The sequence below is a fragment of the Diadema antillarum genome, unplaced genomic scaffold (genome assembly GCF_040938485.1).
Source record: "Diadema antillarum isolate AM-2024a unplaced genomic scaffold, OU_Dant_1.0 seq00000160_RagTag, whole genome shotgun sequence".
In the NCBI taxonomy this organism is placed as follows: Eukaryota; Metazoa; Echinodermata; class Echinoidea; order Diadematoida; family Diadematidae; genus Diadema; species Diadema antillarum.
In genome coordinates, this window is record NW_027271231.1 from 2,251,406 (window position 1) to 2,278,903 (window position 27,498).

The window sequence follows — 27,498 nt, forward strand, 5'->3', positions numbered from 1 at the left end:
CAAAAAATCAACAGTAGTGGTAGGGGCTTAAAGGGGCGAGCAGCTAATTACTGCTGCATTATAACAAAACAACAAAAACAGCTGATTTTCGTAATATTTCTATAACAACCATAGGACGTATTTTATATTACCACTTTATCTAATGTGCATGTATGGCAATATAATCGTGGCGGATAACACTGTTTCATTAAAGCTTATATGAAATTTGAGTTAGATGTCTATTTCCTTTCTATGTCATAAAAAACTTAATTGGTATTGAAACGCTCCATCCTGCCGGAAAAATGTATGGTTTAAGAAACAAAGCTAATATATATAACTTTTCCAAATCCTTCTTTCTCATGAAGGAAATGTGTAGCTTTCAAATTGTCATAATTTTCTTGATGTAAACATGAATTAAATGGTTGGGAAAAAGAAATGACGCTGTGTATGTAATGAAAGATGCAGTTATCATTATATCTTTATTTCTCATCTATTTTCTTATCTATAATTTTACATTAAAAATATCATAACTTTGGCTATGTCTATACCTGGTTTGCCTGGGAAAGAACTTCGTTTGTTTACTGAGGAAGTGCTCTCCCCCGGGCTCTCCCGTCCAGCTGTCTCGACAATCGAACGAAACGGATCTGTATCACGAATTAGGCAATTCCATTGTGACGTAAATAAAAAAAGATAAAACTTTCGCTGTTACAAAGCAGTACTCTTCGCTGAAGGTACCGTTACTGTGACCTCATGTAAACGAGTTCGCTCTCAATTCAGTTGTGGAGTAACGTACTCACCGTTACTCTGTCATACATAATCACTGCAAAGTTATGTTGACTGTCATAAAACAATTTAAACGTCCTTTTCAATGGTGAAAAGAGTAAAATATCTTGCGATATGGAATTCTGGCTGTCACGTATGTGACTGTAGAATTAGAAATATGAAACACAATATGAGCGAAAATATAAGCTTATGTAAATTAATGTAATGTTAGTGAAGAAGTGATCGACGATTCATAACCGTGCCCTTTCGTTCACCCCTATCTAATGTAGGCAGGTCGGAGGACCCAAATCGAAAGTTCACCATAGCCCTACATATCGTCCTACAATCTACAGGGTCGGCTAGGCATCACACAAGCTGATTATTTGCTGTTTTGAATGGAATTTTTCATTTTTTTCTCTTTCTTTTTTTTCGGGGGGGGGGGGGGGGGTTGTCCTTGAAAGTATGGCACGTTTTCCTGTTGAGACCCGAAAGTCAAGCCCTTCTTTCCGTCATGTTACATTATTTTGAGAACACCATAGAATTAATTTAAATGAGTAGTTTGTAGCGGAGTTGGGAGACTAAACAAGTGGCATTCAAGTGTCTTGGACTATTTGTCCGTTGTTTCAAAACATGGTTTATTTTTTACTTCCTAAACACTGATTTCCGCAGAACGAGACAAAGAAGGTATCGGATCGTTATTTTATCTAGAGAGAAAATTGAAGCTACTCTCCATATTGGTAGTGTTGTCAATAATTATAATGTTAAAGAAATGGAAAAAAATGATATAACTTTGCACCCAGCATACAAACGAACAGATCAAACCGTGTAAGCTTTAAATTAGAAGGATACATTACGAGCAAACGCATTGCAAGTTTGCGTACAAGTTTGAATGGTATAAGATGTGAACAGAAGAATTGATCCCACGAACAAATTGAAAGACAATTGTAATATTTGTATCCTTTTGGCTGATTGAATATGGCTGCATCTTAGATAAAGCCGGAAGAGGTAAAGATTGTAACAGAACTTTTCTGACACTCAGATCCCTTATTGAATAACACTTAATGGGGATTCGTAAATATGAAATCAAAATGGCTTATTCATGCCCTTCATTAATTACGCACGAAAAGATTTGCCACATGTTCGAATACTTTCTATAGGACGTTGATCTTGAAATTGATTCCTTTCGCTGTTTTTTAATTCGGCACATCTAAGAATTGCCCAGGTTACTTCAGTGTTAAATGTTTATGATTGTATGTATATCCTTTCCTCTCGTTTTTTTTGTTTTTTTTTTTTTTTTTAGTAAAAACTGTTTCATATTTGATATAGATTTATAGAGCATCACATGACTCACTAAATTACTTCGCGTGCATCGGCCTTGGTCTTGTGAGGAACATTCGAGGATCGATCTTATCATATTGTTTTTGGTTTTGGTTTTGGGGGTTGTTTTCTGCCTCACCGTGTTCACAGTAGTCCAAAGTGTTGGATACATGGATGATGTAATTGCACAGACACTATACTTATAACGAAGGTTATGATTCTAAAAACAGATGTATGTGTGTATGCATACACAGATGCAAAACCAGTTTGTTTGTTTGTTTCAGTCTGTAACTAAACACATATCCAATTAGGATCCATTAGGGAAATTGGACAGCTTGTTCAAAATTATGAATTGGGAAAAATTTTAGTTAATTCATAGTTAGAGGACAAGTTCACCATTCACCTTCATAGACATGTGGGTTGATTGAATGCAGCAATATGAGTAAACACATCAGTGAGAGTTTGAGCAAAATCGGACAATCCGTTAAAAAGTTATGAATTTTTGAAGTTTCTGCTTTATCACGGCTGGATGAAAAGACTACTATAGCTTGTGATGTCACATGAGTACAACGATATAAAGAAAGAATAAAGAAAATTCAACATATTTCCATTTTTCTCGCATAACAAAAGAACACTCGACTGCTCTCTTTCAGAAGGCAGGGGGGAATAATATTACCCTTAACATACGTCAGTAGCAAGTCGAAGAAATGTGCACTTATTCAAAAAGTAAAGTTTTGTGAAATTCTCGTTTTATTTTCCTTATATAGTTGTAACGCATGTGACATCATACACTGTAGTAGTCTTCTCTTCCAGCAGTGACTGCGCGGATACTTAAAATATTCGTGACTTTTGAACGGATTGTCCAATTTTCCTCAAACTTTCACTGATGTGTTCTACTAATATTGCAGCATTCTCTCAATCCTTATGTATATGAAGGTGGACTTGTCCTTTAAGAGCATATTAACGGAACATCGAAAAATATATTTTGACCTACCTCTTCCACATGGCATGAAGAATAGTGCTGAATATAACTTAGTAGCAGGTCGTAGGACTTAAGTTTACTTTTTATTCTTTAAGAAATAGTAAGATTTGCGAAAGTCCTTTTATATTTTGTATATACATATAGTTCTGGTATCGTTATAAAAATGGATTGTTGGAGAATCCACATCTGGAGAGGGGGGAACATGGAATTAGCCAAGACTTGTATCAAATTATTACTTTTGAACGGATTATAATGTGATTTTCCTTAAATTGATACACAGTCGGGTCTATTGCATTCTCGCTCAGTCATAAATACAGCTACTTCCAATAGAGACTAGTAAAAATCCTCCACAAATCAATTATTGAATTGATATTGATATTTGATATGAAATAGAATATAACATAAGTCTTTTGCACCAGAAGTCAATATGATAAACAGATTTTTAATTCTTGTATCTTTCAATAATCACAGTTTATACCGCGGCACACTTGCTTCATGGTTGCTATTATAAACTGTTGCAGATTGCGATTAATAAAAAGAAAAATCTTCATTGGACAGTTCTGTGAAAACGCACACACACACACACACACACACACACACATACACACAAGACAATTTTTGAAGCATCCCAAAGAACATACGTGTATCCTTGACTTCGCATTCCGAATTTACAATGATTAACTTTGCTGTCGTAACTTTATTAGTCTATAATACTCTGATGTAGAATCGGTCGAGAAATTCTGCAAAATACTTAATATGGAACATTAAAGGGATTTACCAATACTCATTAAAGTCTTTTCGCCACACAAAGTGTGTTTTCCCCTGCCGGTCCACCTGTCTCCACAGTTTCACAATTCATATGATAGCGACTAAACAAAATGATGGAAACCAAGACTTTAAACTAAACCTGATATCAATCTCTGATTATGGCCAGATACTGGTGTTATTGACTGTATTTAAACATTAAAGGAGTAAGAAAAGAGGAGAAGAAGCCAACCAATCCGCTGCGAGGGAAAGAGCGACAAACACAATTATCTTCTTCAGCTGCACACAGTTTTGTTACGTCAGAATATCGCCCTATCTACAATCCCCTTCTTTCAACTGATTCTATTGCTCGTCAAAACTGATACAATTATTTTCGAAGGATAACAGACATAATAGTATATTGTTCAAATGGGGGACATATAAGATTGATAGATGATATCTATTTTAATGTTTCTATTCATAATGATTCAATGAGTCGTATGCCACTGTATGTCTTATTAACTCATCTGTAAACAAATGCTACCATGCTTTCAAATCTTGGTTTATTTTAACAATACCCTCTTTGCTGAAAATGAATATAATACTGCTGCATCCGGTCATTAATAAATTTGTTGACTTTCGAAGATTATTTTTAATCATACTTATTCTTTCAACGCCTCACCTTTAAAAGTACGATATACATCGGTAGCATGTAATATGAATCTGAGATTGTCTGAACTGTCGACGTTGTCTAGGAAGGCGATACAATAAACACTCAATAATGACTTCATGAAACTGTTACAAACGCTTATGAATTCACTGCTTCCTCCGGTTAACTCAATCTTTGGGGGAAAAAAAAAACGTTCGTAATGGTCCCTTTCCCCAGCAAGAGAACATTCTAGGATGCTGAAATGATTGCACGGTATGCTTAAAAATGGCTCAGTTTAGAGTGTGATGTATCCAGAACTCAACTGCTCAAAGGGTCTTGTCTGAATTAATCACAACGCAAGATTTAGCTCATTTCGAATAAATAATCATAAAAAGACCCTGCTGATAAGTCCATTTCAAAGCTAGGTTTATCTTCCGCAGTTTCTTAGACAATATAAAGATGTATACTCACTTATTGTGCATAATTTCCTAGGTACAAGTTGAATCTTGTATGTATGTACATAATCATTGTGCTGACCGTCTTCTAACGCCCTTTAATGCTCATCGATGCTGAATCTGGTTTTGTTTGGCTGATGCTTGCAATACAAAGAGAAAGTACATCAAATCTTTTATCACCATAGCTTTGTGATATATTCGAAATACCCATGCTCCTTCCCGCAAAATTATACTCGTATCGTGACAGCAATAATTGCTGCGTGTTGCGTGCCGGGACACCTCCAAGCCTTTCCCGGATTTCACTGCATCCGTTCGGAGTGGGGGTGGTAAACGAGTGGGGTATCAGTTTTCGTATGTAGGCAATGTCACTGAGTTTCCTAGACTATGTAAACTTTGGTTGTTTACACAGATGCAGTTGTTTGTGAAAACAACCCGGGTTTTAAAGCCACAATAATGCTCATATCCAAGAGAAAGTATGTGACATTAATCCAGAAAGATTTCTACAACTAGTCGATCAATGGTATTCTTCTTTTTTTTTTGTAGAGTTTTACACGTAAAATCCCTCTGTGATATTTGGAGAATTTGATTTGAAAAGTTTATACAGAAGAAAGGTTTAAATTCAATCAAAAGCTTAATGGGATCGTACACTTTTGGTTGAGACATAATTTCAGGTTTCTAACATTTTTTTTTTGGTGAGATAATGAGAAACCTCTTATGAAATATGAAAGAGCGTGTAATTCTATGAGGAATTCAACGTTTATTTGATGAAAATTGGTTTTGAAATGACTGAGATCTCCTAAAAAGAGCGAATCTAATAAAGTGTGGGACCCACACTTTATCATGATCGCTTTGTTTTACTTTGCTTTTGGATGTTTCAGTCATTCAAAACCCGATTTTCATCAAATAAACTTTGAATTCCTCTTAAAATGGTATGTTCTGTACTATATCATAAGTGTTTTCTTGGTATCTCGCAAAAAGTTAAAAGCCCAATTCTCATCTCCACCAATACTGTATCATCCCTTTAAACTTATGGTGTAAATTCACAACTGATGCATGGTTTTGTAGTGTTTAGCATAATGCTGTTTTTCACATGGTTTTTTTTTTTCATGTACATTCGTTACACTATTAAGATGGCAAAGGGGGGGGGGAGAATACGCCAACTTTAGGTGGCTTCCAAAGACCTTACCATTGCTTAATTCATTACAGGGATAGTTCGCATGCATCCCTCAATTAGTCTATCTTTAACTCTTTATCTATCTATCTTTCTATCTATCTACCTATCTTTCCATCCATCTGTGTCAGCGCATGGCATATTAAGCGTTGTGTTCTGTACGTGTGTGTGTGTGTGTGTGTGTGTGTGTGTGTGTATGTGTGTGTGTGTTGTGATTCATGTTTTGCAGAGTAACTTCAAGAGTTCCCCCAAGATCAAAGAGATCCGTTGTTTCTCACTTTTCATTTCGTCATCTCACTCGTCTGCTTCTCTGTATTCCAATGATACCACACAGCAATTGAAGGCAGCTGTTCTTTATGAGGGACTTACAATGACGTAGTCATCTTCTTTTCTTATACTTATACTTATACTGTAGCAATTGAAGATTTCACCAGCTGAAATGGCTATCTTTCTCCCTCCCTTTATCTCGTTACCAAAAGCACGCAAGAGTCGACTATTAAACATGGACGTCGTGACTCGAAACTTTGATCTCCAAACTGACTTTACACTACTTGTCTGTCTCCACAGGATTCAGTTGCGCTGTAGCAGCACAACAAAGCAAGTTTTTACAGCATCGGTACGTACGCCAAAGTTTGGAACAACAGAAACCGCAACATCTGCAGCATTACCACTCTCATCAGTCCCAACCTCCCCACACTCCCGGCGAAGACAACCAGAACACTTTCCCTCCGCCCGCCTATCCGTCAATGCCAGCAAAGCCGGCTCTGTACGAAAGGCGACCTAGCTTCAAGGCATCCCATCAGCACCTCCAACCACTCTTGCTAGCCGCCGCACCCGGCGGCACTGGCCAGATCAGTTCTTCGTTGAACCAGCAACGGCTGCTCCACCACTGCAGTCCGCAAGTTATGGCAGAGATGAGGGACCATCATGTGATGGATTTATCGCCGTCTCCGGCCGCCGTGACACTCTCGGCAAACTATTCAGCCTTCCCCGATGACAACGGGAGCGATTTGAAAAATTACGCCGTGCTCACCCCATCTGCACACCCAGTAAGCCTCACTGTCCTGTCGTAATTATTTGGTACTAGGCAAACAAACAAACAAACAAACATATGAACGAAAAAAACCACATACACATTAAATGATATAATGTAACCAATAATATGTTATTGATATATGCCGAGGAATGGTATCACTATTATGAACCAATGTCTTGTTCTTTCAGGGGATGACTATAATTGAGTTTAAACAGTACATTCAATCGACACGTAAGCAGTTTGTAAACAGACGTATAAGCAAATTCGCAGCTTTAGCTGGAGAAAGTAAGCAGAGAAGGATTGTAAAGAGAACATTGCTCACATGATATACTTCAAAAGGCAAAAGTGAAATTCTGGAACACCATCAGAACATTAAACGCAATTTTGAAAGATACGCAGTTTTGCTTTTGTCTTTCTTTTTGCGAGCGCATAAAAGTGTTGAAATCGTAACATGAAAGTCATTTTCTTCTGTCATTCTTGCCCAATGTGGTCAGCTACAATGAGAAATGATATTGGAAATATACCAACCTCTCTGCACTGATAATAAGCTGAATTTGCCTAAAGTGGCACGTAGTGGACATATTTATTGCATCATGTGCAGGGGTATTATGTCAGTGTTTGCAAAAGTTAATCTTTCTCGAGGCTTGTAGTCGACTTTGAGGGTGATACATTTTGGAACCTTAACATAATGGTACACAACAACAACGATGATTGATAACCTTTATGTACGTCATTTTTGTAACTCTGCTGAAGTAGTAACACAACTAGCCTTCTCTTTGATAACTGATCTCAAGCTATTATAATACCAGCTGCATGAAGTTAATTGTTTCTGACGTGACACATTACAATTTAGGATCCCCCTTAAAGTTTTGGTTACTGTCATGATTGGAATCTCACCCCCTCCCCACCTCGCCCCCCTCCCTTCCCCGTAAACGCACACACACACGCACGCACACACACACACACACACTCTCCTAAATGTTGCAATACGAAATAGCAGATCGACAATTGTACAGAATGTATTGGGACATGAATTTGGCTGGCGCGCTCAGACATTGTGTTGTTGTTTAAAACAGCACTATAACGGTAGAGCAAATTAACCCGAAGAGAAACAGAGAAGAGAAATCAGAGAGCATGTCTCTCGTCGCAATTATCAGCTCGTTAAAAAATAACGATAATAAAATAAAAATGAAAAAAAAATGGATTCAAGAGTAAAACTGAAGTATCTTCATCTCTACTCACCGGAAGCCTTCTATTTAGAACAGGAAGCACACCCTCTCGATCGACATCAGTCTCAAGACTCTTAACTATGTCGGGACAATCCCTGCATGGTTTCCATGGTATTCGCAAGAGTGGAAACCACTACCATTTGTTCATTATTTTGTCTTCTATTTACATTTATCGTTATCTGGTCATACAGAGCTAACGACCAGGAACCTCACTGGGTAGTATGTATAATAATGCGAGACAATTGTATCAAACAAAGATGGTAATGTATCAAGTGGAAACAAAATTAAAGAGCAATGACACTCTCTTCAGTAAGTGTTGTATCTATTACGAAGATTTTGAAATTGTTTTGATTAGCCTAAAAAAAAAGAATCGGTCAGTCATAGTCTCGAATCAGAGCACAACATCAAGCTGCAGCGTGATGTTATGATTGCGAAGGTTCGGGAAAAAAAGCAAACGATTTAATTGGACTTGTTAGAGTTCAAGTTGGTACACTGTAATAAGATCAAGTTGCAAGACTCTTAGCCTATCTGGTAAAGAGCTAGTTCACGAATTTCTTATGACAGTGCCACATGGTCCTGTTAATGTTTACTTTGTTGTGAGAACAAATTTGCACCTAAGAGTTCTTTTCTCCTCTAAAAAGAAAGAAAGAAAGAAAGAAAGAAAGAAAGAAAGAAAGAAATCATAAAATGCGCTTCACGCGAGAAGACAGACCCTGAAGTGTCATTGCGTGTTGACGTTTTAACAAACAATTTGGTGCATTTAATGTCGTGTCTACTACAATTCAAAAGCTAATCTCTTCATTTTATGAAGTCATAAAATGAGGTGGAGTAACTTTCATGTTCCAGACAAATTGTTCGATGGTCTCTTTATTGAATCTAAAATTCTGACAAGATGTGAACAATAATAAATAAAACATCTGATTTGCATTTTATAGGTGTACAGCTTTCAGGCTACATCTGCTGAAGTTTGGCATGGCTGTGTCAATTCAAATAATTCGTCCGACTTTCTACAGAATTCTGAGCCATGAGATGCATTGAAACACGTTTGAAGACTTTCTTGTGGAAAAACTACAACACATTTTTATGTGCACAAGAGAAAGCTCTCCACTGTTTTTATTTTTTCTTGCATATTGCATGGAGGCATACAACATAATGTGATATGCATTTTGAAATAGTATTCATTAGATAATAATTATACATTATATGTTTATCATTTCATTTCATTCATTTCATTTTATTTTATTTTCGACAAAAATTTAGAGTATGATGTGACTTTTGCATGTTCAAATGAAATCAATGCAGCTCATTTTCTTAAAATTCTTAGAACAAAACAAATTAGGTCGAGGCACGCATTGTCAATCCTACACGTGACTTGCATTGTCAGGGAGTATCTCAGAATTTGTTCAGTATGTAAAGCGAAATGTATAAACAATTTGTTTTTACAGAGTAAAAGCGGTCCACAGCGTTAACTGTCTGAAGGCATCAGTGAAAAATGACCCAGGCTGATATTGTGATATTTTGTCACATAATGATAGTTTTATTACATATTTTACGGATTATTCTAGAACTCTATATCAACATGTTGAACCTGAGATGTTGTAATGCAAATGCGACAATGGCACGCCCGTTGCAGTCACTAGGCTACTCTGTTCAGCCGCGCTACACATAGACGCACACAAGCAAGCGCGCACTCATGGTGCAATCATTGTGGTTATAGTGCATGGTCGTGCGCTATACCGAAAAGAATGAATTGCATGCAATGTGAATTCAACGATTCACAAAGTATGTTATTGATGTACTCATATTTACTTCATGATAAACAGCTGATCTTTCTCTCCGTATGTAACTTGCAGGAATCGGGAGGTGTCGACTGTCTGCTCCATCTCCTCGTGAAAAATGCGCAAAAACAGAAAATCGAGGCATGTTACGAGCACAACCTCCCTCTGGGTAAGTTTTCCACCACGGTAGAGAGGCTTTAAGGGAAATTCCAGATCAGTGAAAAGGAGGTCTGAGAAAAATGTAACGTTTCATGAGCACAAAAGTGAATGTTAAAACTCGGATTAAAATTAAGGAAGTTAATTTTACTTTCTTATCAGGAGGTATATTGGTCTTTAAATTCAATCTTCTCCTTTCTGACTGTGATGAACCTCGCCTCTTCAGTCATTTTAAATAACTGTTCCCTGTAACTTTATTTCATTTCACTATGTAGGGTAAGTGTGGGGCACGCAAGCAGAAAACTTGAGTGCTTACCCTAATATGGATTCATGTCAATAAGGGTAGCACAAATATTTTAAGTGGTTGAGACACAGAACTGAAGGTTGACACGATCACCAAAAATATGCAAAATGGTTTCAAGTACCATTATAACTCGTCTGTGTCTGATAACTGTCATTTTGAAAAATGTGATATGAGCACGTAATGATCTCATGCTCCATGTAAACAGCATGTGTTATCACTATCAGCTCAAACAATACCAGACATGCCAGATAAAGTTAAGTGTTCGAATATAGGAACGTAAAATCTACAATTCGAAAGGTCAATCACATATGAATACTGTGCTCTAAGTTCATGTATCGTATCAGATTTGGTTAGAATAACTCCAAGTCATCCATCCCTTGAAATGATTGGATCGCACGCCTGTTTTGATTTTTTTTAAATGGTAGGAACAACATTACTCGAATTCGTTGATACACTTTCTCTTCTGCATTTTGAATAATGATTTTGATATTTCTATAAGAAGTCATGTTCCTTCTTATTCCTTTTTTATTCTCTCTTCCAAATTATGTGTGAAAAGTTCTTTCTGTTATCAATATTTCGATACAAATTGTGCAATATCCTAGTTTTAATCAATATTGGTATCTCAAGTCAACCTTCAACAATCTATTTCTTAAAGCACCTTATTAACTTTATCACTTACGACAAGGCGGCACACTGCAAGTCTGAACTTGAAAGTGAGTTTGCGTAAGAGCACCATACGATGAGTTCATAATCAATCTGTGTCAATATAGCATGATATGTTTCTTTACATAGAGAACACTCAAAGAATACAGATAATAGAGAGATAGGATAAGATCAACAAGGATAAATTGGGAAAATCCCGTTAAAGATACCTCAATAGACAAGTAAACAAGGTACTCCTTTCATATCATCATCTGTATACTACATGGTATGTGTAAGCTAAAAGTGGATGGAATTATGATAGTATTCTCTTGTTTGTCGTCTGTGTACGTGTGTGCCATACGCAGATCCATGGAAGTGGACATCGACTGACGTCACAACCTGGGCATCATGGCTGATGAGCGAAATAAACCCCGATGACCAACATGAGGTCATCAACATGTTCAGAACATATCCGATCACGGGCGAGACTCTGTCGAACCTCTCCGAGCAGGAACTTCGGCCTTACTTCGGCAGATCGTGTTTAAGGGCCTTCGAGTGCCTCCAGCATTGGTTGGAAGGTAATTATCATCTTTGCTCATGTCTATACACTACACAAGGGGGTCATCCCACGAGACCGACACCCATGAGTCATATGCAGCCGACAAGTTCGATATTGACAACAGGTCCATGAGTCATACAACCCATAAGTTCGACACTATAGGCATTATTATAAGTCTCATGAGTTCGACACTAGGAAAAAAGCATACAATTTCAACATGGGGTTTGATGTGTCGGTTCCGTGGACCTTGTTTGCTTAGTGTCAAACTCATTGACTGCATGACTCGTAGGTTGTATAGCTCTAACTCGTGGGCTGTATGACTTGTGGGTGTCGGTCTGGTGACGTGCACCCGGTGAATAAATTATGGAGGCGTTCATTAATACTGTCATGTTTCTCTATGATAAATCCTACAAAGACAATCCTGAAAAGCTCCCTGATGCTTTGATTTTCCTGTAATTTTTTTTAAAGGGCCATTTGACATTTGCCATTGTAATATTGCTAAGTTTTAGTGTAGAATTGTCATGCGTCATGAGGCAGTGAAGTATAATTATCTCAGGTATATTTTCTCAGTTAAAAGGAAGTCTTCTTTGACATATCCATTGACATCTCAAATAGCAGAGTTCCTTGGTAATGACTGACGTTAACCGCAGTAGCTTCAAGAGCATGTCAATGAGACAAGGGTCAAAATTTGGCTTTAATCCTCTTTGCTCTCCCACTCACAGGGATGTCACCCAGAGGATTTGACCTTCAGCAAAATCTGATGAAGGTCAAGCGAGAAGAGCAGCACTTCCTCATGCAACTGGCCAATGACTGCCTGGTATGTCACTGAGAACTCTGGGAGTGGCATCTGGCCTCTGGCCAAGCTATATCGTGTTGTCGTGTAATAAATCTCGTTAATCTGTGAGGAAAATATCACGTGTGTTTGATCTATCATATCATATCATCATGTTACGTTATATTATGTTTTATCATATTCTATCGTGTCATTTTTATATATTATACTTATATACATAAATGTTTGTGTGTTTGTGTGTGCATGTTGATGTATAAAGAGGTACTTATGGGAAAATCATTTTCAGTCTTGCTTTATAGCATGTCAGTATTTAGTACCTTTCTTCAGCTTCGAGGCATGTGCAATAGTATGTAACTTGTTTCTTGGAAGTGTCGATAAGTTGTGTTGTCTCAGTTTTCATTCCAATCTTAATTTTCATTCAATTTTCATAAAATTCCTCTTGTTACCATGACTCTGAAACACGTCTTCCCAAACATCATTTCATGAAAGAACGTTACATTGCTCTCTTATTCAAGATCAATAGCACCTTAAAAGTCTTTCTTTTTATGCAAAACATTATAACAAGTAGGAGCCTATTGAATGACTTGGCTTTAAGGTGATTACGAATATGGCGTTGTTTTTCGATCTATTATTCACATCTGAAACCATGGAAACGTCTGTCATAGGAGCTGAATCCTGCCAAAGCTGCTGTCAGTGATGTCAGAACATGGAGCTAAATACGAAAGGCAAAGCAGCTCCATGTGCTGTAGCTCCATGAACAGAAAAGCTCTTGAGGAGCCGTTGTGAAGTAATGTGGCTAAGCAGTAAGTGGCTGAGACTTCTGACAATAGCACTTGATCCTCATCGCCATTACTTTGGGAGGGACTGAAAGCCGTTTGTCTCTTGGTAGCGTGATCAAAAGCCTATATATAGGTGATTCCATTACGAGTATACGGGGACACAATTAAAAGAAAATCCAAATTCCATTTTTTTTTCTTCTTTTCCCCGTCCAGAACGATCAGGGAAATTCAAACACACTGGAACTACCGAGCCATTTGCCAGCCATGCTGACTCCGCCCCATTCGATTTCAGCCGACGATCCTCTGCCTAGTATCGATACCGTCTTCAAGTCCCAGTCCGATCCATGTGCCTTCCCTTTCCCTTGTGTGACAGAATTCCAGCCTGGCTACCACACATCGCCAGAGAGGGTGAGCGGACTTGACCCCTTATCATATTCATACTAACCGTACCCATGTGTATGTAATGTGGAACAAGTAGGGGGAGAAGTGCGGATGTTGGTTATCCTTCTCGAAATGAAATTCGACTGTGTAATCGTTACGGGATTTCACATTCATCACTTACTCAGCATGTAACAGATCTAATTTTTGTGTAGCTACACCCTTTCATGTTCAAAACAAAGGAAAATTGGAAGTAATAATAGAACGTCGTTTCGTAAGAAAAAAAAAAGAAAATTAATGCATAAAGGGCGAAATGTTTGAATCGAAATGTTTGAACTATTTACTCAATACAATACTTTGACCGTGGTGTGTTTTCCTTTCCTACTTTGCACTGTTCTCCATTGTGTAGTGTCATGACATTACCCATCATGACGATCTCGCACACTTTGGCGTCGGCGCTGACATTTTCCCGCCAGATATTCTTCACATCGAGCCCGAAAATGAAGACATGACCAAACTCGACGTTGTGAAGAAGGAAGCGCCGAGCCCATTGCCACCAGTGAAGAGAAAGAGAGGTCGGCCCAGGAAGCAAAAAGTCCCCAAGCCGAGTGAGTAATCATTGAGGGTTGTGGTAGCTGATGACATAATGCACGACAACGGACCTCTAGGGCATTTTATCAACCATTTGATTGTTATTATTTAAAAAAAAATAAGGACAACAGCGCATTTCACTTCAGAGTGCAAAATAAACGCTCCCTCAAGGCATAGCATCTGACGCTAAAACTTCAATAAGTAAGATGCGTTTGTCCTTTTTCCTCACTTTTCTTTGGGACATTCAGAGAAGATTACTTTTAAAAAAAAAAATTAAAGGTTTTTTCGTTGAGGAAGTTGTCCGATACTCTAGTACTTCAAAATGGCATAATTGATATAAACATGAAGCCTCCCCAATTATTTTCCTGAACTATTTTCGAGGAGGCAACAGGGTTACTTACATTGGTTCAAATGGCCGGAAAGTCATAAACTTCAGACACCACAGTAGGAGTTTTGTAGTATAGAGGAAAGGGTGTAGACTCTGCAACACATGATTCTCAGTCCGAATCTTGACAGATGCACTCAGCTCTTACCAAATGTTGTACTCGCGATGTTCCACTTTGTCACCTCACAGTCCTACTGTGATAGTGGCGGTGAGTTGGCTCAGTCGGTAGCGCGTCTGCCTCACGATCCTAAGGACCCGGGTTCGAACCCGAGTCTGGACTGAGCAATGTTGAGTGTAATCATACCGTCCCCTCGAGCGAGAGGCAAAACACTCTGTCCCTCGGATAGGACATAAAATGGAGGTCCCGTGTATGGAAGAGTCACAACTCATGCACGTACTCAAGATCCCGCTTCATTCATTCATCGCAAAGAGCAGGGTGTTTAACCCGGTGAAGTAGTCCCACCTCACATCCAACTCGACCCCATGTAAGACCAGCTTAGCGTAGCTGAATATGGGCTAGCCAGCCATCTTCTCAGATGGAAATGAATAACAAACAAACAAACAGTGCTGGGGTCATTAAAGGGGATGGCAACTGATCAGTGGGAATCAGCGAGAATGCTGGGAGATTGTTGTTCCAATCCTTGTGGGATTCATTTAAGAGTACATTATATATCTATTGTTGTGTGAAAATTATTTTTCTTCAGAATGGTATCATATTCAAGTAATGTACACTTTAATGTTTCCAGGTTAGCATGCCTGTACAGTGACGGGGCGACCGTTAACGGGCTGTTAACGGGCTGTTAATCCACAAGGATTGGAACAATCATCCCCACCATTCCCACTGATTCCCATTGGTCAGTTACTAGCCATTCCCTTTAATGGACGTTCCAAAACCGCAAGGACTACGCTGGAGACTCTGTGCATCGAGAAATAACTCCTCATTGTTGATATTGTTATAATCATTGTAATCATCATTAAAATCATTGCTCTTTTTTAATAATTTCATTATCTCATCATTATCATTGCTGTCATCATTGATAATAGCAATAATAATTGTTCCTCAAAACATTTAACATCCATACTGGTTAATAGACTGCAGTAACCATATCATGGAGTCCTGCGAAAAAAAAAGCACACGCCGAATTTGTGATTGTTCTTTTTTTTTCTGGACACTACACCTTGTTTGATTTTTAAGCAATAGATTACAAGCACTTTCGTTTATATATTAATCTTTGTTTTAGGAGTTAAAACTTCATTTCATAAATTATGCTACATATCCGTTTGTTACGGGAAACTTCATATCTAAGTATTGCTTTCCGGAGATAAAGCCATGACGAAGAGCACCAAACATTCTAATTTATCTTTTTTCCTGATGTGAAGTGTGATAACAGACAACGGTACACATTGCCGGGACTGATGAATGAAATAAGTGAAACGACAGAAGATACATACTCTCACTGAATATAATAACAACATTAAATTGAATGTTTCTTTGTCCACAAATGAAACTGTGAAAAACAATTGTTTTTTTAAAGTATTACATGCACAAAATACAAAGAACAGAATATACATTGCGTGCTACAGGGAGCGTTTGACAAACAATTCTCTCTCATTTCTTTTTTTTTTCTGCAATGATTGTTAGAGGAAATTGCGACTATATAGCGACTATTTCAAGATATCTATAAGGCATCCTTAAAAAAAAGAAAGATATAATTGGGTAAAATACAATAAAAGGAACTGAAAGTCAACATCTTAAGATATTCCTCCTCATCTTGTCCAACTTCCTCATCTCCATTTGACCATTCTTCGTCTTACTGATGGAGCATGCACATGTTATTTTAATGTATCAATATGACACAAACAGATTTGTTACATTGCTCCTAACTGCGTTTCATCCAACGTCCCAAAATATTTCGGCAGAGATTAGACTTTCATTCCCGACTTCTTTTTCTCGATCGGGACTGACGTAGCCCCTTGTTGGAAATTTTCTTTATTTGTCCGTTTGTCTGAAGGATTCTTACCCCCCCCCCCTTTTGCCACTGACAACACTGCGCGATAGATACAAACTCTTGTCATTTTGTATCAATATCTTCTCTTCTTCTTCTTTTTTGTGCACGTTTAGGAGGTCCTTTTATTCAAATGTATAATACGATGTCCTTGCTACTTTGAAGGCCTAATCTAGAATGAATCCCAAATCTGTAGTCTTCTTCAAGATGAAGGGGAAGTAAAGTGCTAAAATAACCTTTTTGTGGAGGTTTCTTTCGTTGGATACCTTCCGTCTCATTTTCCAGTAGGTTAATGTATACCATGTAATTAAAAGCAATGATTGAAATCAACGCGATTGAAAAAGACGGTTTAGTTGGATGTTATTCATTTATTCGTGTTACATTGATAAGCAGCCTTGTTTTCACGGCGTCTCTGGATGCTCTGCACACACACAGCCCCAACCAGTCAAACCAGCTGATGCGGGCATCTTATCACAACGCCTGGGACTTTTAACTGAAATGTGACAAACATAAATATTCGCCTCGTCTCAATTTGATTATGATTTACATTTTTGAAATATGAGTAAAAGACGAGAGTTTTTCAATTTTCTAACATCTTTTCAAGTTATCTTGTATCATTTCTTACAATTAGACTTCAAATATACCGATATTCTTCATGTCCTGAGTCCAATCCTTCATCTTATGACAAGTTTTTATAATTGTGTCTTTCAGAAAAAGACCAGCCAATCCTTTACAAGTTCATCCTGAAGCATCTAAACGACACGACAGGTGGTAGCCGCAAGTATCTAGAGTGGGTTAACAAGTCCGAAGGTCTGTTCCGATTCTACTCGTCCAAGAAGGACGACTTTGCTGAGATGTGGGGCAGATTCAAGGGAAAGCGAGAGCAGATGTCCTATCAGAACATGGCGCGAGCGCTTCGCAATTACACGCGTGGCGTCGGCAACCGAAAGATCATGACCAGCGTGCGGAAGAAGTTGCACTACAAATTCACACCTGATTTCATACGCTGAGTGGCTCTCCGGTGTTCCAATGCAACAAGACAGTCTTTCTCCTCACTCTGAACTTTGTGCAGCTTGCTCGAAGTATACAGCAGCTCTATCAAAATGACCTCTTTTCGTCTTCCATCCACCGTTATCTTATACCGTAAGCACATTGGGCTTACATGATAGAGTAATACTCGGATACTTGTTTACTAAATGCATTTCCTGCGAATAGTACGTTCTGGAGATCGAAGTCGAGGGCGATATGGATATTAATTTTACGATGTTGCCACGCTCAGAGATGGCAATGTACGCGTCAAATGATGGGCAAAGCAAAGAAAACTCTGGGTAAATTAAAAGAAGACAAAAAATGTCGAAATGAAGATTTACTTCACCACCGCAGAGGATCAGCCATGTGTGTATCATACGGACCATAATTATACAACAGTTATGTGGCTATCGACAAAACTTTCTGAAAATGCGCCTGTATGTCATCATGTATAACATGTACTATAATGCACCTTGTCTCTGTGTATGTGGTTATGTGGGTGTACGTTGTGTGTGTGTGTGTGTGTGTGTGTGTGTGTGTGTGTGTGTGTGTGTGTGTGTGTGTGTGTGTGTTTGTGCGTATGTGTGAATGTGTTTCTCTGTTTTGGGTGAAGGTTAATTGTTTCCGTGTGGACGACAGCAAAGCAGAGAAGTTGTGTATATACCAATAGTCTTGACATAAAAATATCATGACTCAAGAGCGAAGCTACGAGTGAATGTCCGTAGGACTCATGTACGTTGACCAAAGACCATGTGATGTTTAAGACAATCGAGTTGAATGAACTTTAAAGTGACTTGTGTTGTCCGAACACTCATACCTGTGTCGTTATAATATCTTGAAGTCGTGACCAATTTTTTTGAACAGAAGAAGATTGCGTATTTTGTTTGTTTGTTTGTTTGTTTTGGCGGTTTTCCCTGTTGATGAATTGAATATTTTTAGCCATGTTTCAACAAAAGGTTCTAGGTGAAATGCTCCTACCCTCGTGTTTTCAACAGACATGACAGTACTGATGATAATTCTAATTGGATACTTTTTACTGTTGAAATTAAGATACTGTGAATGCATCAACACGTCACATGTCATTGCTATATAAAGAAAAGTGCATACCTTTATACGAGGAATGGTTTGAATAGGCCCTCTGTTTCTATCAATATATTGGAGCAGATGCTAGATGGGACTAACTTTTTATTTCAGCAAAAATATATAATTATACATATTACCTGTTAATGTATTGGCACATCTCATCTTCGATCATATTCATATTTTTACTGTATTCTGTGCTCATTGCATTATATTACTCCTGCATTCCATTTTCCTTCCATTTTGTTTAATATGAAGCGTTTTCTTAAATCCTACGTCCCATTTATAAGAATACAGCCAAGTTGCTACAAAATAGCTTTGCGGCGGCGTATTTCACATTGAAAGCTACATTACAGCTGCAAGGTATTCCAGTATATACATTTATACCTTATGCCTAACAAGTATATATCAAGATAAAAATTAGAATATTCGGCCATGAAATTTATTCTCAACGGCGATATCATGTGACATTCTAACTGTATTCGGAAGAGCGGATGGAATACAAACAAACAAATACTTGAAATCACCTTGATAGGAAAAAAAGTAACCTGTTACTGAAAACACCGCGACCACAAATATTATCAAAAACATAGAAACAAACTGTCATAACGAAATGCTATTTACGACGGAATATTAGATAAGAAATTGGACCAGAAAGATATCCCTTCGATTGAATTCCGCACTCTATCTGTAGCTTTAAACTGAATTGTAGTGTCACACGTCCCGGATAAAATATAAACAAATCTATGCTTATGATCACCTTGACAGAAAAAAACCCTCAAAAAATCAGCCTATTAGTGAGGACATCGAAATGTTATGACGGAATATCAAGCAAAAACATAAATAAATGAATGAATGAATGAATAAATAAATAAATAAATAAATAAATAAATAAATAAATAAATAAATAGATTGTCTACTGTAGGAAGTCGCCGAATATTTTGTCTGTTTCTGTTTGTGTGTCTGTATGTTTATTTGTGTAAAAAAAAACAGTGATTTTACTGTAGTGACGCTATACATGAGAATGGCAAACTAATGAGATTATAAAAAGTTGGATATGAAGTGGTCTCTATATATACAACAGTATGACAGGTACTTTGATGAGTTATTACCGCCTTTCTTCTCTCTTTAAGTTGTTTGAATCCACACTGGAAATAATGCAATTCAGTCACCAAATGAACAATTTATGATGATGGTACACGTATACTATATAGTAGATGGAACCGAAAGGAAATGTCATTTCAGTACTAAATGAAAACAAGGGACCATGTAAGATACCCACGTTATGGATTAGGGTATTTTTGTCCTGAGGTACAGCATTTGCTTAAAGGGATGTTACAGTATTGGTGAAATGAGAATTGGGCTTTTAACGTTTTGAGAGATACCAAGAAAACACTCATGATATTGAACAGAGCATACCATTTAAGAGGAATTCAAAGTTTACTTGATGGAAATCGGGTTTGGAAAGACTGAAACATCCAAAAACAAAGTAAAACAAAGCGATCGTGATAAAATGTAGGTCCCACACTTTATTAGAATCGCTCTTTTTTTTTGTTGATATCTCAGCCATTTCTAAACCTATTTTCATCAAATAAACGCTGAATTCCTCATAGAATTACATACTCTTTCATATTTCATACGAGGTTTCTCATTATCTCACCAAAAAATTTTAGAAACCTGAAATTAGGTCTCGACCAAAACTTTACGTTCCCTTTGACGTGTTCGTTCCTGCTCTTACGAACTGTAATACCGCTACGTGATATGGTTAGACATGGTCCTCTAAACACAAACAAAAAGGGCAGGTAAAGTATTTTTATTGTTTGCCACTTGTATATAACGACGTCGTGGACGTGGAGATTCATCCATTTACTAGGCCCTGTATGATACCTGCTATTATCATGACTTATGTGTGTATATAGGCAAATAAAAACAAAACAGTACATTGTGTGAATATAAAGTGCAGTAATTCACATACACTTTTGAAGTTTTTCCTTTGTGTAAATTATTCTTGCGAATCAGCACTGATAAATAACTTGAAAAATCCATTAAGAGCCGGTCTCTGTTGATATGATATTAATCATTCTTTGTGTTCGACGTCTTCCTCACAACGTACACTTAATCATATTTTAGCCTTGAAAGCTAAATACATTCAGCTTATGCAAATAATGTGTTCGCGATAGTTAAATCAAAACGTTAAAAAAGCTCTTATCGTGTAAGTTCGATTCCCTCCCCTCCAAAGATTATCATTTCAAGATCAGTCCTCATTTGACTATCTGCAATGTTTTATGTATGTTTTAATAATTTGAAACGTATTAACGGATATCCACTACAATCGCTTTGTGCAAAACTCAGTCATTATTTTGTGTCTCAATATTCTATTCAAGCAAGTATTCCGTTCCCGTATTCCGCATAGCAACAGTCCCACAAACAGCGCTGCGGTTTTCATATCATGGATAACCAAATACTTGATTATAAATGGCTATACGATTCCTAAATGAGTTTAGCCGTTATATCAATGTACACTAATTTATAGGAATCAACACACTATACGCTCAAACCTTGTCAGTTATTCATGTACTTGAAGGAGATGAAATGTGAAATTATTTCAACTTCATATCGCTCCAGTGCTAACTAGATTTTTTTATAATAGAGCCATTGTAGAAAGGATTGTGGATTGTCAAAGAAGTATTTTTCTCTGTATGATAAAGTGTACTTACCTTTTATTACCTTTATATATACTCTGCAGTGTAATGAAGAAACTATGACTTTGAAGTAGAATAAAAGTGGACGGTTACATTGTGAAACTTGAAATAACGTCATATTTGCGTTGTGTACCTGTCAATGTGCTCAGTGTGGTAAACTTATGAAATGTTGTAAATATCATGTTAGATTTGTTTACAATGCCTACGGCAGTCAGCAAATCTATCCATTCACTAATCTCGTCGAGTCATGTGGTACAAAACTTTCCGCTGAATGACAGCTGACATTTTGATTGAAAGAAAAGAGTGTTGACGGAAGTTGGGAGAAATTGATCAGAAGGGACGTTCTAGAAGTTGTCATCATGAGGAAGGCAAGTCATTCACCTATCTCTCACTCCGTTATAATCTTTTTTTCAACCTCAAAGAAACAAAATCCTGATTTCCCCCCAAATGTCCCTTGTGAGGAAACAAGGAAGTAATTATGTGCATCATGCATGGTGGAATCTTTTGATGATGCCGTTTCAATACCAATGAAGAAAAGAACACGATAATGATATCCCACCAAGCTGTCATTGAAGAATGAATATCAAAGTGGTAGACAAAGCAAAATGCTGTCCGCTGTAAGAAATATGCATACATACAGTATACACACACACACACACACACACACACACACACACACACACACACACACACACACATACACACATATACACGCACAAACACACACGCACACATACATACTTTGTTTAAATAGTGGCATAATTCTGATAATGTATCCAATGGCTTTTGTCATTTTTTGAGCTTATTACAGATGTAATTTTAAAAAATTGTGACAAAAGATGTCGCGTTTTGCCAGATTTTGTAGAAGCTTTTGCCATACGTCTCCCTCAGCTTTATTTTCTGTACAAATACAAGGACAAGGAGTATTAGAAAAATAAACTTAAATGGAAGTGTTGATGGAATAGATATATTTCCGCCGAAAGTGAGTGTGCGTGTGGGTGTGTGTTTGTGTGCGTGTGTGTGTTGTGGTCGAGCAATTTGGTCTCTCGTTTCTAAGTTAACTGCTTCGTTGTAGTTGCGTGTTACACGAAAAGTCTGGTTAAAGCATTTGTCTGTGGAGAAGTGTTGAAGAGCAAATTGAAAAGACAATGCTGGAAATAATCATACACAGAGCAATGACTGATTAATGAAGGTCAAACTTAATGACCAGTCAAGCATGGAAGACCAGCTTAGCGTAGCTGAATATGGGCTATCCAGCCATCTTCTCAGATGGAAATGAACAAACAAACAAACAAACAAACAAACAAACAAACAATGGAATAAGAGTTATAGTTGGTATCAAAGCTGGGTTGTATGACTTTATCACAGGTAACGGGTACCTACAGTGACTATTACAGTATATAGAAATCTGGGTTTCAGTGCAATATTTTCCCTTATCTCTGTTAAATCATCTTTTATTGGGAATGGTAATGAATAAATCAATTATATGATTCAAATTAGTACAACAAAAGGCACCGTGATGAATTGAAAGGTAAATTGATAATTCTACAAATTAATCTCACTTATTTCATGTGAATCGTTCCATCAACTTAGACATGGCTCAGAACGACAGCATTCTGATAACATAATCACATTCTGGGTCTGAATAAAACGTGCAGAAAAACACGTCCATAGCTAGGACCATTAAGACGGGGAAAACACCAAGAAGGCTTTTCACATATTTCAACAAGAGAGATATGAAAAAAATAATAACTATTTGCTGCCCCCTCTGAGTGGAGGAAGGAAGATTGTAGTAATTTGTATTTCCCTGTTCGAGAGGCATTACTTTATCCAGCCCTAACTTCCCCGTAATGAGTCTGTTGATGCCTGGTACCAACTTCATTAGAAGGTCAAAGTGACACTTTGAAATCAGCAGGAGACAGCGCGTCTCCCCATTCTCGTAAGCACACGTAAGCAGACGTACAAGACAAATCTTAGCGTTTAAGCACACACAAACAAAATTCGTAATTGCACGGATGCACATAATACACAAGCGTGCTCAACACTAAGGGGAATTTCCAAACCCTTTTGAATGGCGGAGTGCGTGCATGCCTGGTTTAAATTTTCATCGGTGTTCCTTCCTCAGGAACTCAGTTTGTTGTGTAACACTGCTTTACTCCACGAGTCAGCTACTTCCAGTGGTCAGCCACTTATCAAAAATCAAGTGTGTGAGATATTTGACTCTTGTCAACTCTCCTGCTCGTCTTTTTAAACAGACAGATCCGTTTGATCCGTTATGAACATGCCAATGTTTGTGAAAAGTAAAACAATGTTAACTCAAAACCACTTATTTCAAAAATAGAACCGAAGATTATGTAATTGTGGATTATTTGTACAAGTGGTCGATTTTTATGTTTATTTCTCTTTTATTGATTATAAAGCGCTAAGAAACATTTTGGTCATAAGCGCTATATATTTGTGCACATTATCATTATTATTGTCATTTCCGATGGCAAATTAATTTATGTGGCATAGTATTGTATGTTTACTTATCCTCACTTGAGCCTTCACATTAAAACAGACAGGTACGTGTACGGTATATTATCTATATACTGTTCTGCGCTGCTGTGACATGATTAAGAAGCTAGTCAAGTCAGGAGATGTAAATTTTTCATTGATTTTTTGGTGTGTGTGTGTGTGTGTGTGTGTGTGTGTGTGTGTGTGTGTGTGTGTGAATTCTTTTTCATAATCGTTCTAATGCTGTAACATTACAAATTGATGTAAGTGAATTTGACCACATTATATATGACATAATATATTAATGAAATAGAGACAAATTCCGTTTTTAAGTGCCCAGAAAATATCAAGTATATTTGAGAAAACTGAGGAAATATTTTCAAGCCCACTTTCTAAACAGGATGCCGTTTAATGTCCAGAGTTTTTTTTCACACGAAAGTTTTGAGAAGATTAAAAAGGGGGATTGAATAGGCCTACTGCACCTCTCTGTCACAAGCTCCCAAATTTTGAAATTATTTTTTTTTTTCTTGTGTGTTTGATAGCATTTGATCTGAAAAGTCACAGCTTTGGTCAAATTTCAATACACATTTTTTTTTTTTTGTTATTCAAGATCACTTTTTGTTAATGAATATCATAATATTTAAGTGTTAAAAGTGTGTGTGTAAGTGTATAATCTACCTTTAAAGAGAATATCATTGCTAAGTTAGTTCATTAAAAAAAAAAAATACATAGAGTACACTATCATTGATGCCAGCACCAATGTATTTTCTATGCATGAACTCTCAGGCCAAATCCATTGAAGTGTGTTATAACCAATTTTACTTTATATTGCAGATGAAAAGACATCTTTATGCCATTGAGGTGAAATTGTTAAAACGGATGAAAACGGATGTATGCTTTAAAGTCGGTGTGTTGCTGTTGTTGTTGGTTGTGTGTGTTGTGTGTGTGTGTGTGTGTGTGTGTATGTGTGTGTGTGTGCGTGCGTGTGTGTGTGAGGATGGCACAGAAAAAGGTTGTTCCTCAAATTCCCCAAGGAAGGAAACCCAAATCCTACTGCATGAAAGTATATACTTTCTATAAGATGCAAGCGCCTGTCTTACATTGGACTACAAGAGCAACACTGCAAGAGTGCAGGGAATGGTTTGAAGATAGTATACCTCGTTTGCAAGAGGAATCTCGAGCAAAAACAGTCCCGTGAGTTCCGCCTCAGCATAGTTTGTGGTGGCGCATCTTGTGATTATTGCAGTTACCATGACAACAGTTAAGCAGCAACACCCAATCCGTCAGAAGCGTATAGGTGGTAAAATTCTGGGTTATATACTGTGTGTTATTCCGAACTCAGTAATTTCGAAGGCTCGAATAGTACGAATTTTTTTTTTTAAGTTAACGAACCTTATTATTCTTACCGTGATAACCTGTACTGTAATCATTACGACTTAAAACAACATTGAACCTTGTATTTGATAAGCAGACGTCTGTTTAGGAATATCTACTGTGAGGGATGAGTGGCCAGACAGCGTTCTAACAAAATGTTTTGTCGGCAAACTAGCACAATTTCTATGAATCATAAAAACGTATTATAAACCATGCACAATAGAATCAGAAACACTGATCCGACCAGGCGAGCTCTGGGCCATGCATGGAAAGATGAACAGACTGTATTTGTCTTTCAAAAATCTTCTTATCAAGTGGTCTCATTGTCTTGTGATTTTATTGTATTATCTTTATTTGTCTCCTTATGTGAATTATTTCCATTCAGATGCACTATTCTCTGAATACAGAATTCTAAAATTAGAAGAATTCTTAGATTCGTACTAGTGTGTCTTGTTCTAAATGAGAGAATTTGTGTTTAATCACAATAATGATACACTCCCACGTATTTTCGACTCCATATGTTTCCGAAAAATGAATCATTCCCTGGGTATCCTGGTAGGCAGTCTAATGATTTTTATTTACCTAGCTCTTGAGAAATTTTACATTTCATATACGCAGGTCCATATTTTAGAACTCTCTTGATTGCGAAAAAACCCCAACGCTCTTTTAAAGGGGAATTAACCTCAAATATACACGTGGACTGAGTGAATACAGCAATATTAGTAGAACACATCAGTGAAAGTCTGAGGAAAATCGGACAATCCGTTCAAAAGTTATGAATTTTTGAAATTTGGTAACGAGACCGCTGGATCACAAGACTACTACATATTATGACATCACATGGACTATACGATATAAAGAAAATAATAGAAAGAAAATTCCACAAAATATCATTTCACATAAAAAGTGCACATTCCTTGGTGTTGTTACTGATATATGTCATCAAGCTTAATATCATTCCCCCTGCTTTCTGAAAGAGGTAAGTCTAGTGCTCTTTCATTTAGAAAAGTGAAAAAAATGTTGAATTTTCTTTACATTTTCTTTATGATAAATGGTAGTCCAAACGTGATGTCTGGGTTTTTTGGACTGGTTTCGAGATTATTTATCAAACAGAAAACAATTTGTGAGTATAAATGGTCGTGATTCTCAGTTAAAGTTAATTTCATGTGGTGTTCCACAGGGCTCCTTACTAGGCCCACTATTGTTCATTTTGTACATTAACGATCTTCCTAGTTCCTCGCCAATTCTTTCCTTTATATGTTTTGCTGACGACTCCAATCTGTTTTTTACACACAGAGATCCTTATACTCTTGTTAACACAATGAATAAAGAACTTAAATCTGTGCAATCTTGGATATACGCCAACAAATTGTCACTTAATATCGATAAAATTCATTGTATGCTTTTTAGCAACAGTCTTAAAACCCTTCCTTGTAACATTAAGTTTAATGAAACTGAATTAAATCAGGTTAGTAGCATAAAATTTCTAGGGCTTTTTATTGACAGTGATTTGTCTTGGAAATCCCAAAAATACGGGTGTTCTTAATAAACTGAAGAGTGTTTTTCCAAGTCAAATCCTGCTTAATCTTCATTCTATTTTGATTACTCCGTACCTTAATTATGGTATTCTAGTTTAGGGGAATGCACCTAGAATATATACTGTTCCGTGTTCAAAAACGCGCCATCAGAAATATCAACCATGTTGGATATTTGTCCCACACGAATGATTTATTTTTCAAGAATAAGATACTGAAAATATTTATTTAGTTACAACGTCGGCATATTTATGTATAAATTTTCTGACAAGGAGTTACCGGATGTTTTTACTCGCATGTTCAGGAAAAACTATTTGATTCATAATTATCCTACCCGCCAAAGTGACGCATTTCACCTTCCACGTCTTCGAACAATTTTCGCTAAAAAAACGATAATGTATACGGGCCCTAGATACTTGAATGACCCTTCCCTGAAATAAGAAGCTGCTCGTCTTTATATTCCTTTAAACGCAAATTAAAAGAGTCTTTACTGAGTGCATATCTTGCAGAAACTGAATAATTGCAATGTCTTATGTAATATTGTGGTATGTTATTGTCCGATCAAACATTCTTGTCAACACGCTGCA

General features: G+C 37.2%; 1 protein-coding gene across 2 annotated transcripts in view; it reads left to right on the forward strand.

Annotated features, from left to right (window-relative positions):
• The window catches only part of LOC139727962 (uncharacterized), a 34,828-nt gene extending 15,379 nt beyond the window's left edge, over window positions 1-19,449 (forward strand). For both annotated transcript variants that reach the window (XM_071638933.1, XM_071638932.1), the window contains exons 2-8: window positions 6,627-7,108; window positions 10,178-10,271; window positions 11,570-11,782; window positions 12,486-12,580; window positions 13,549-13,743; window positions 14,123-14,321; window positions 17,407-19,449. In XM_071638933.1, coding sequence (XP_071495034.1) covers window positions 6,806-7,108; window positions 10,178-10,271; window positions 11,570-11,782; window positions 12,486-12,580; window positions 13,549-13,743; window positions 14,123-14,321; window positions 17,407-17,705 — 1,398 coding nt within the window. In that variant the 5' untranslated portion in view covers window positions 6,627-6,805 and the 3' untranslated portion in view covers window positions 17,706-19,449. The remainder of the gene's footprint in view (window positions 1-6,626; window positions 7,109-10,177; window positions 10,272-11,569; window positions 11,783-12,485; window positions 12,581-13,548; window positions 13,744-14,122; window positions 14,322-17,406) is intronic.
• The last annotated feature ends 8,049 nt before the right edge of the window (window positions 19,450-27,498 follow it).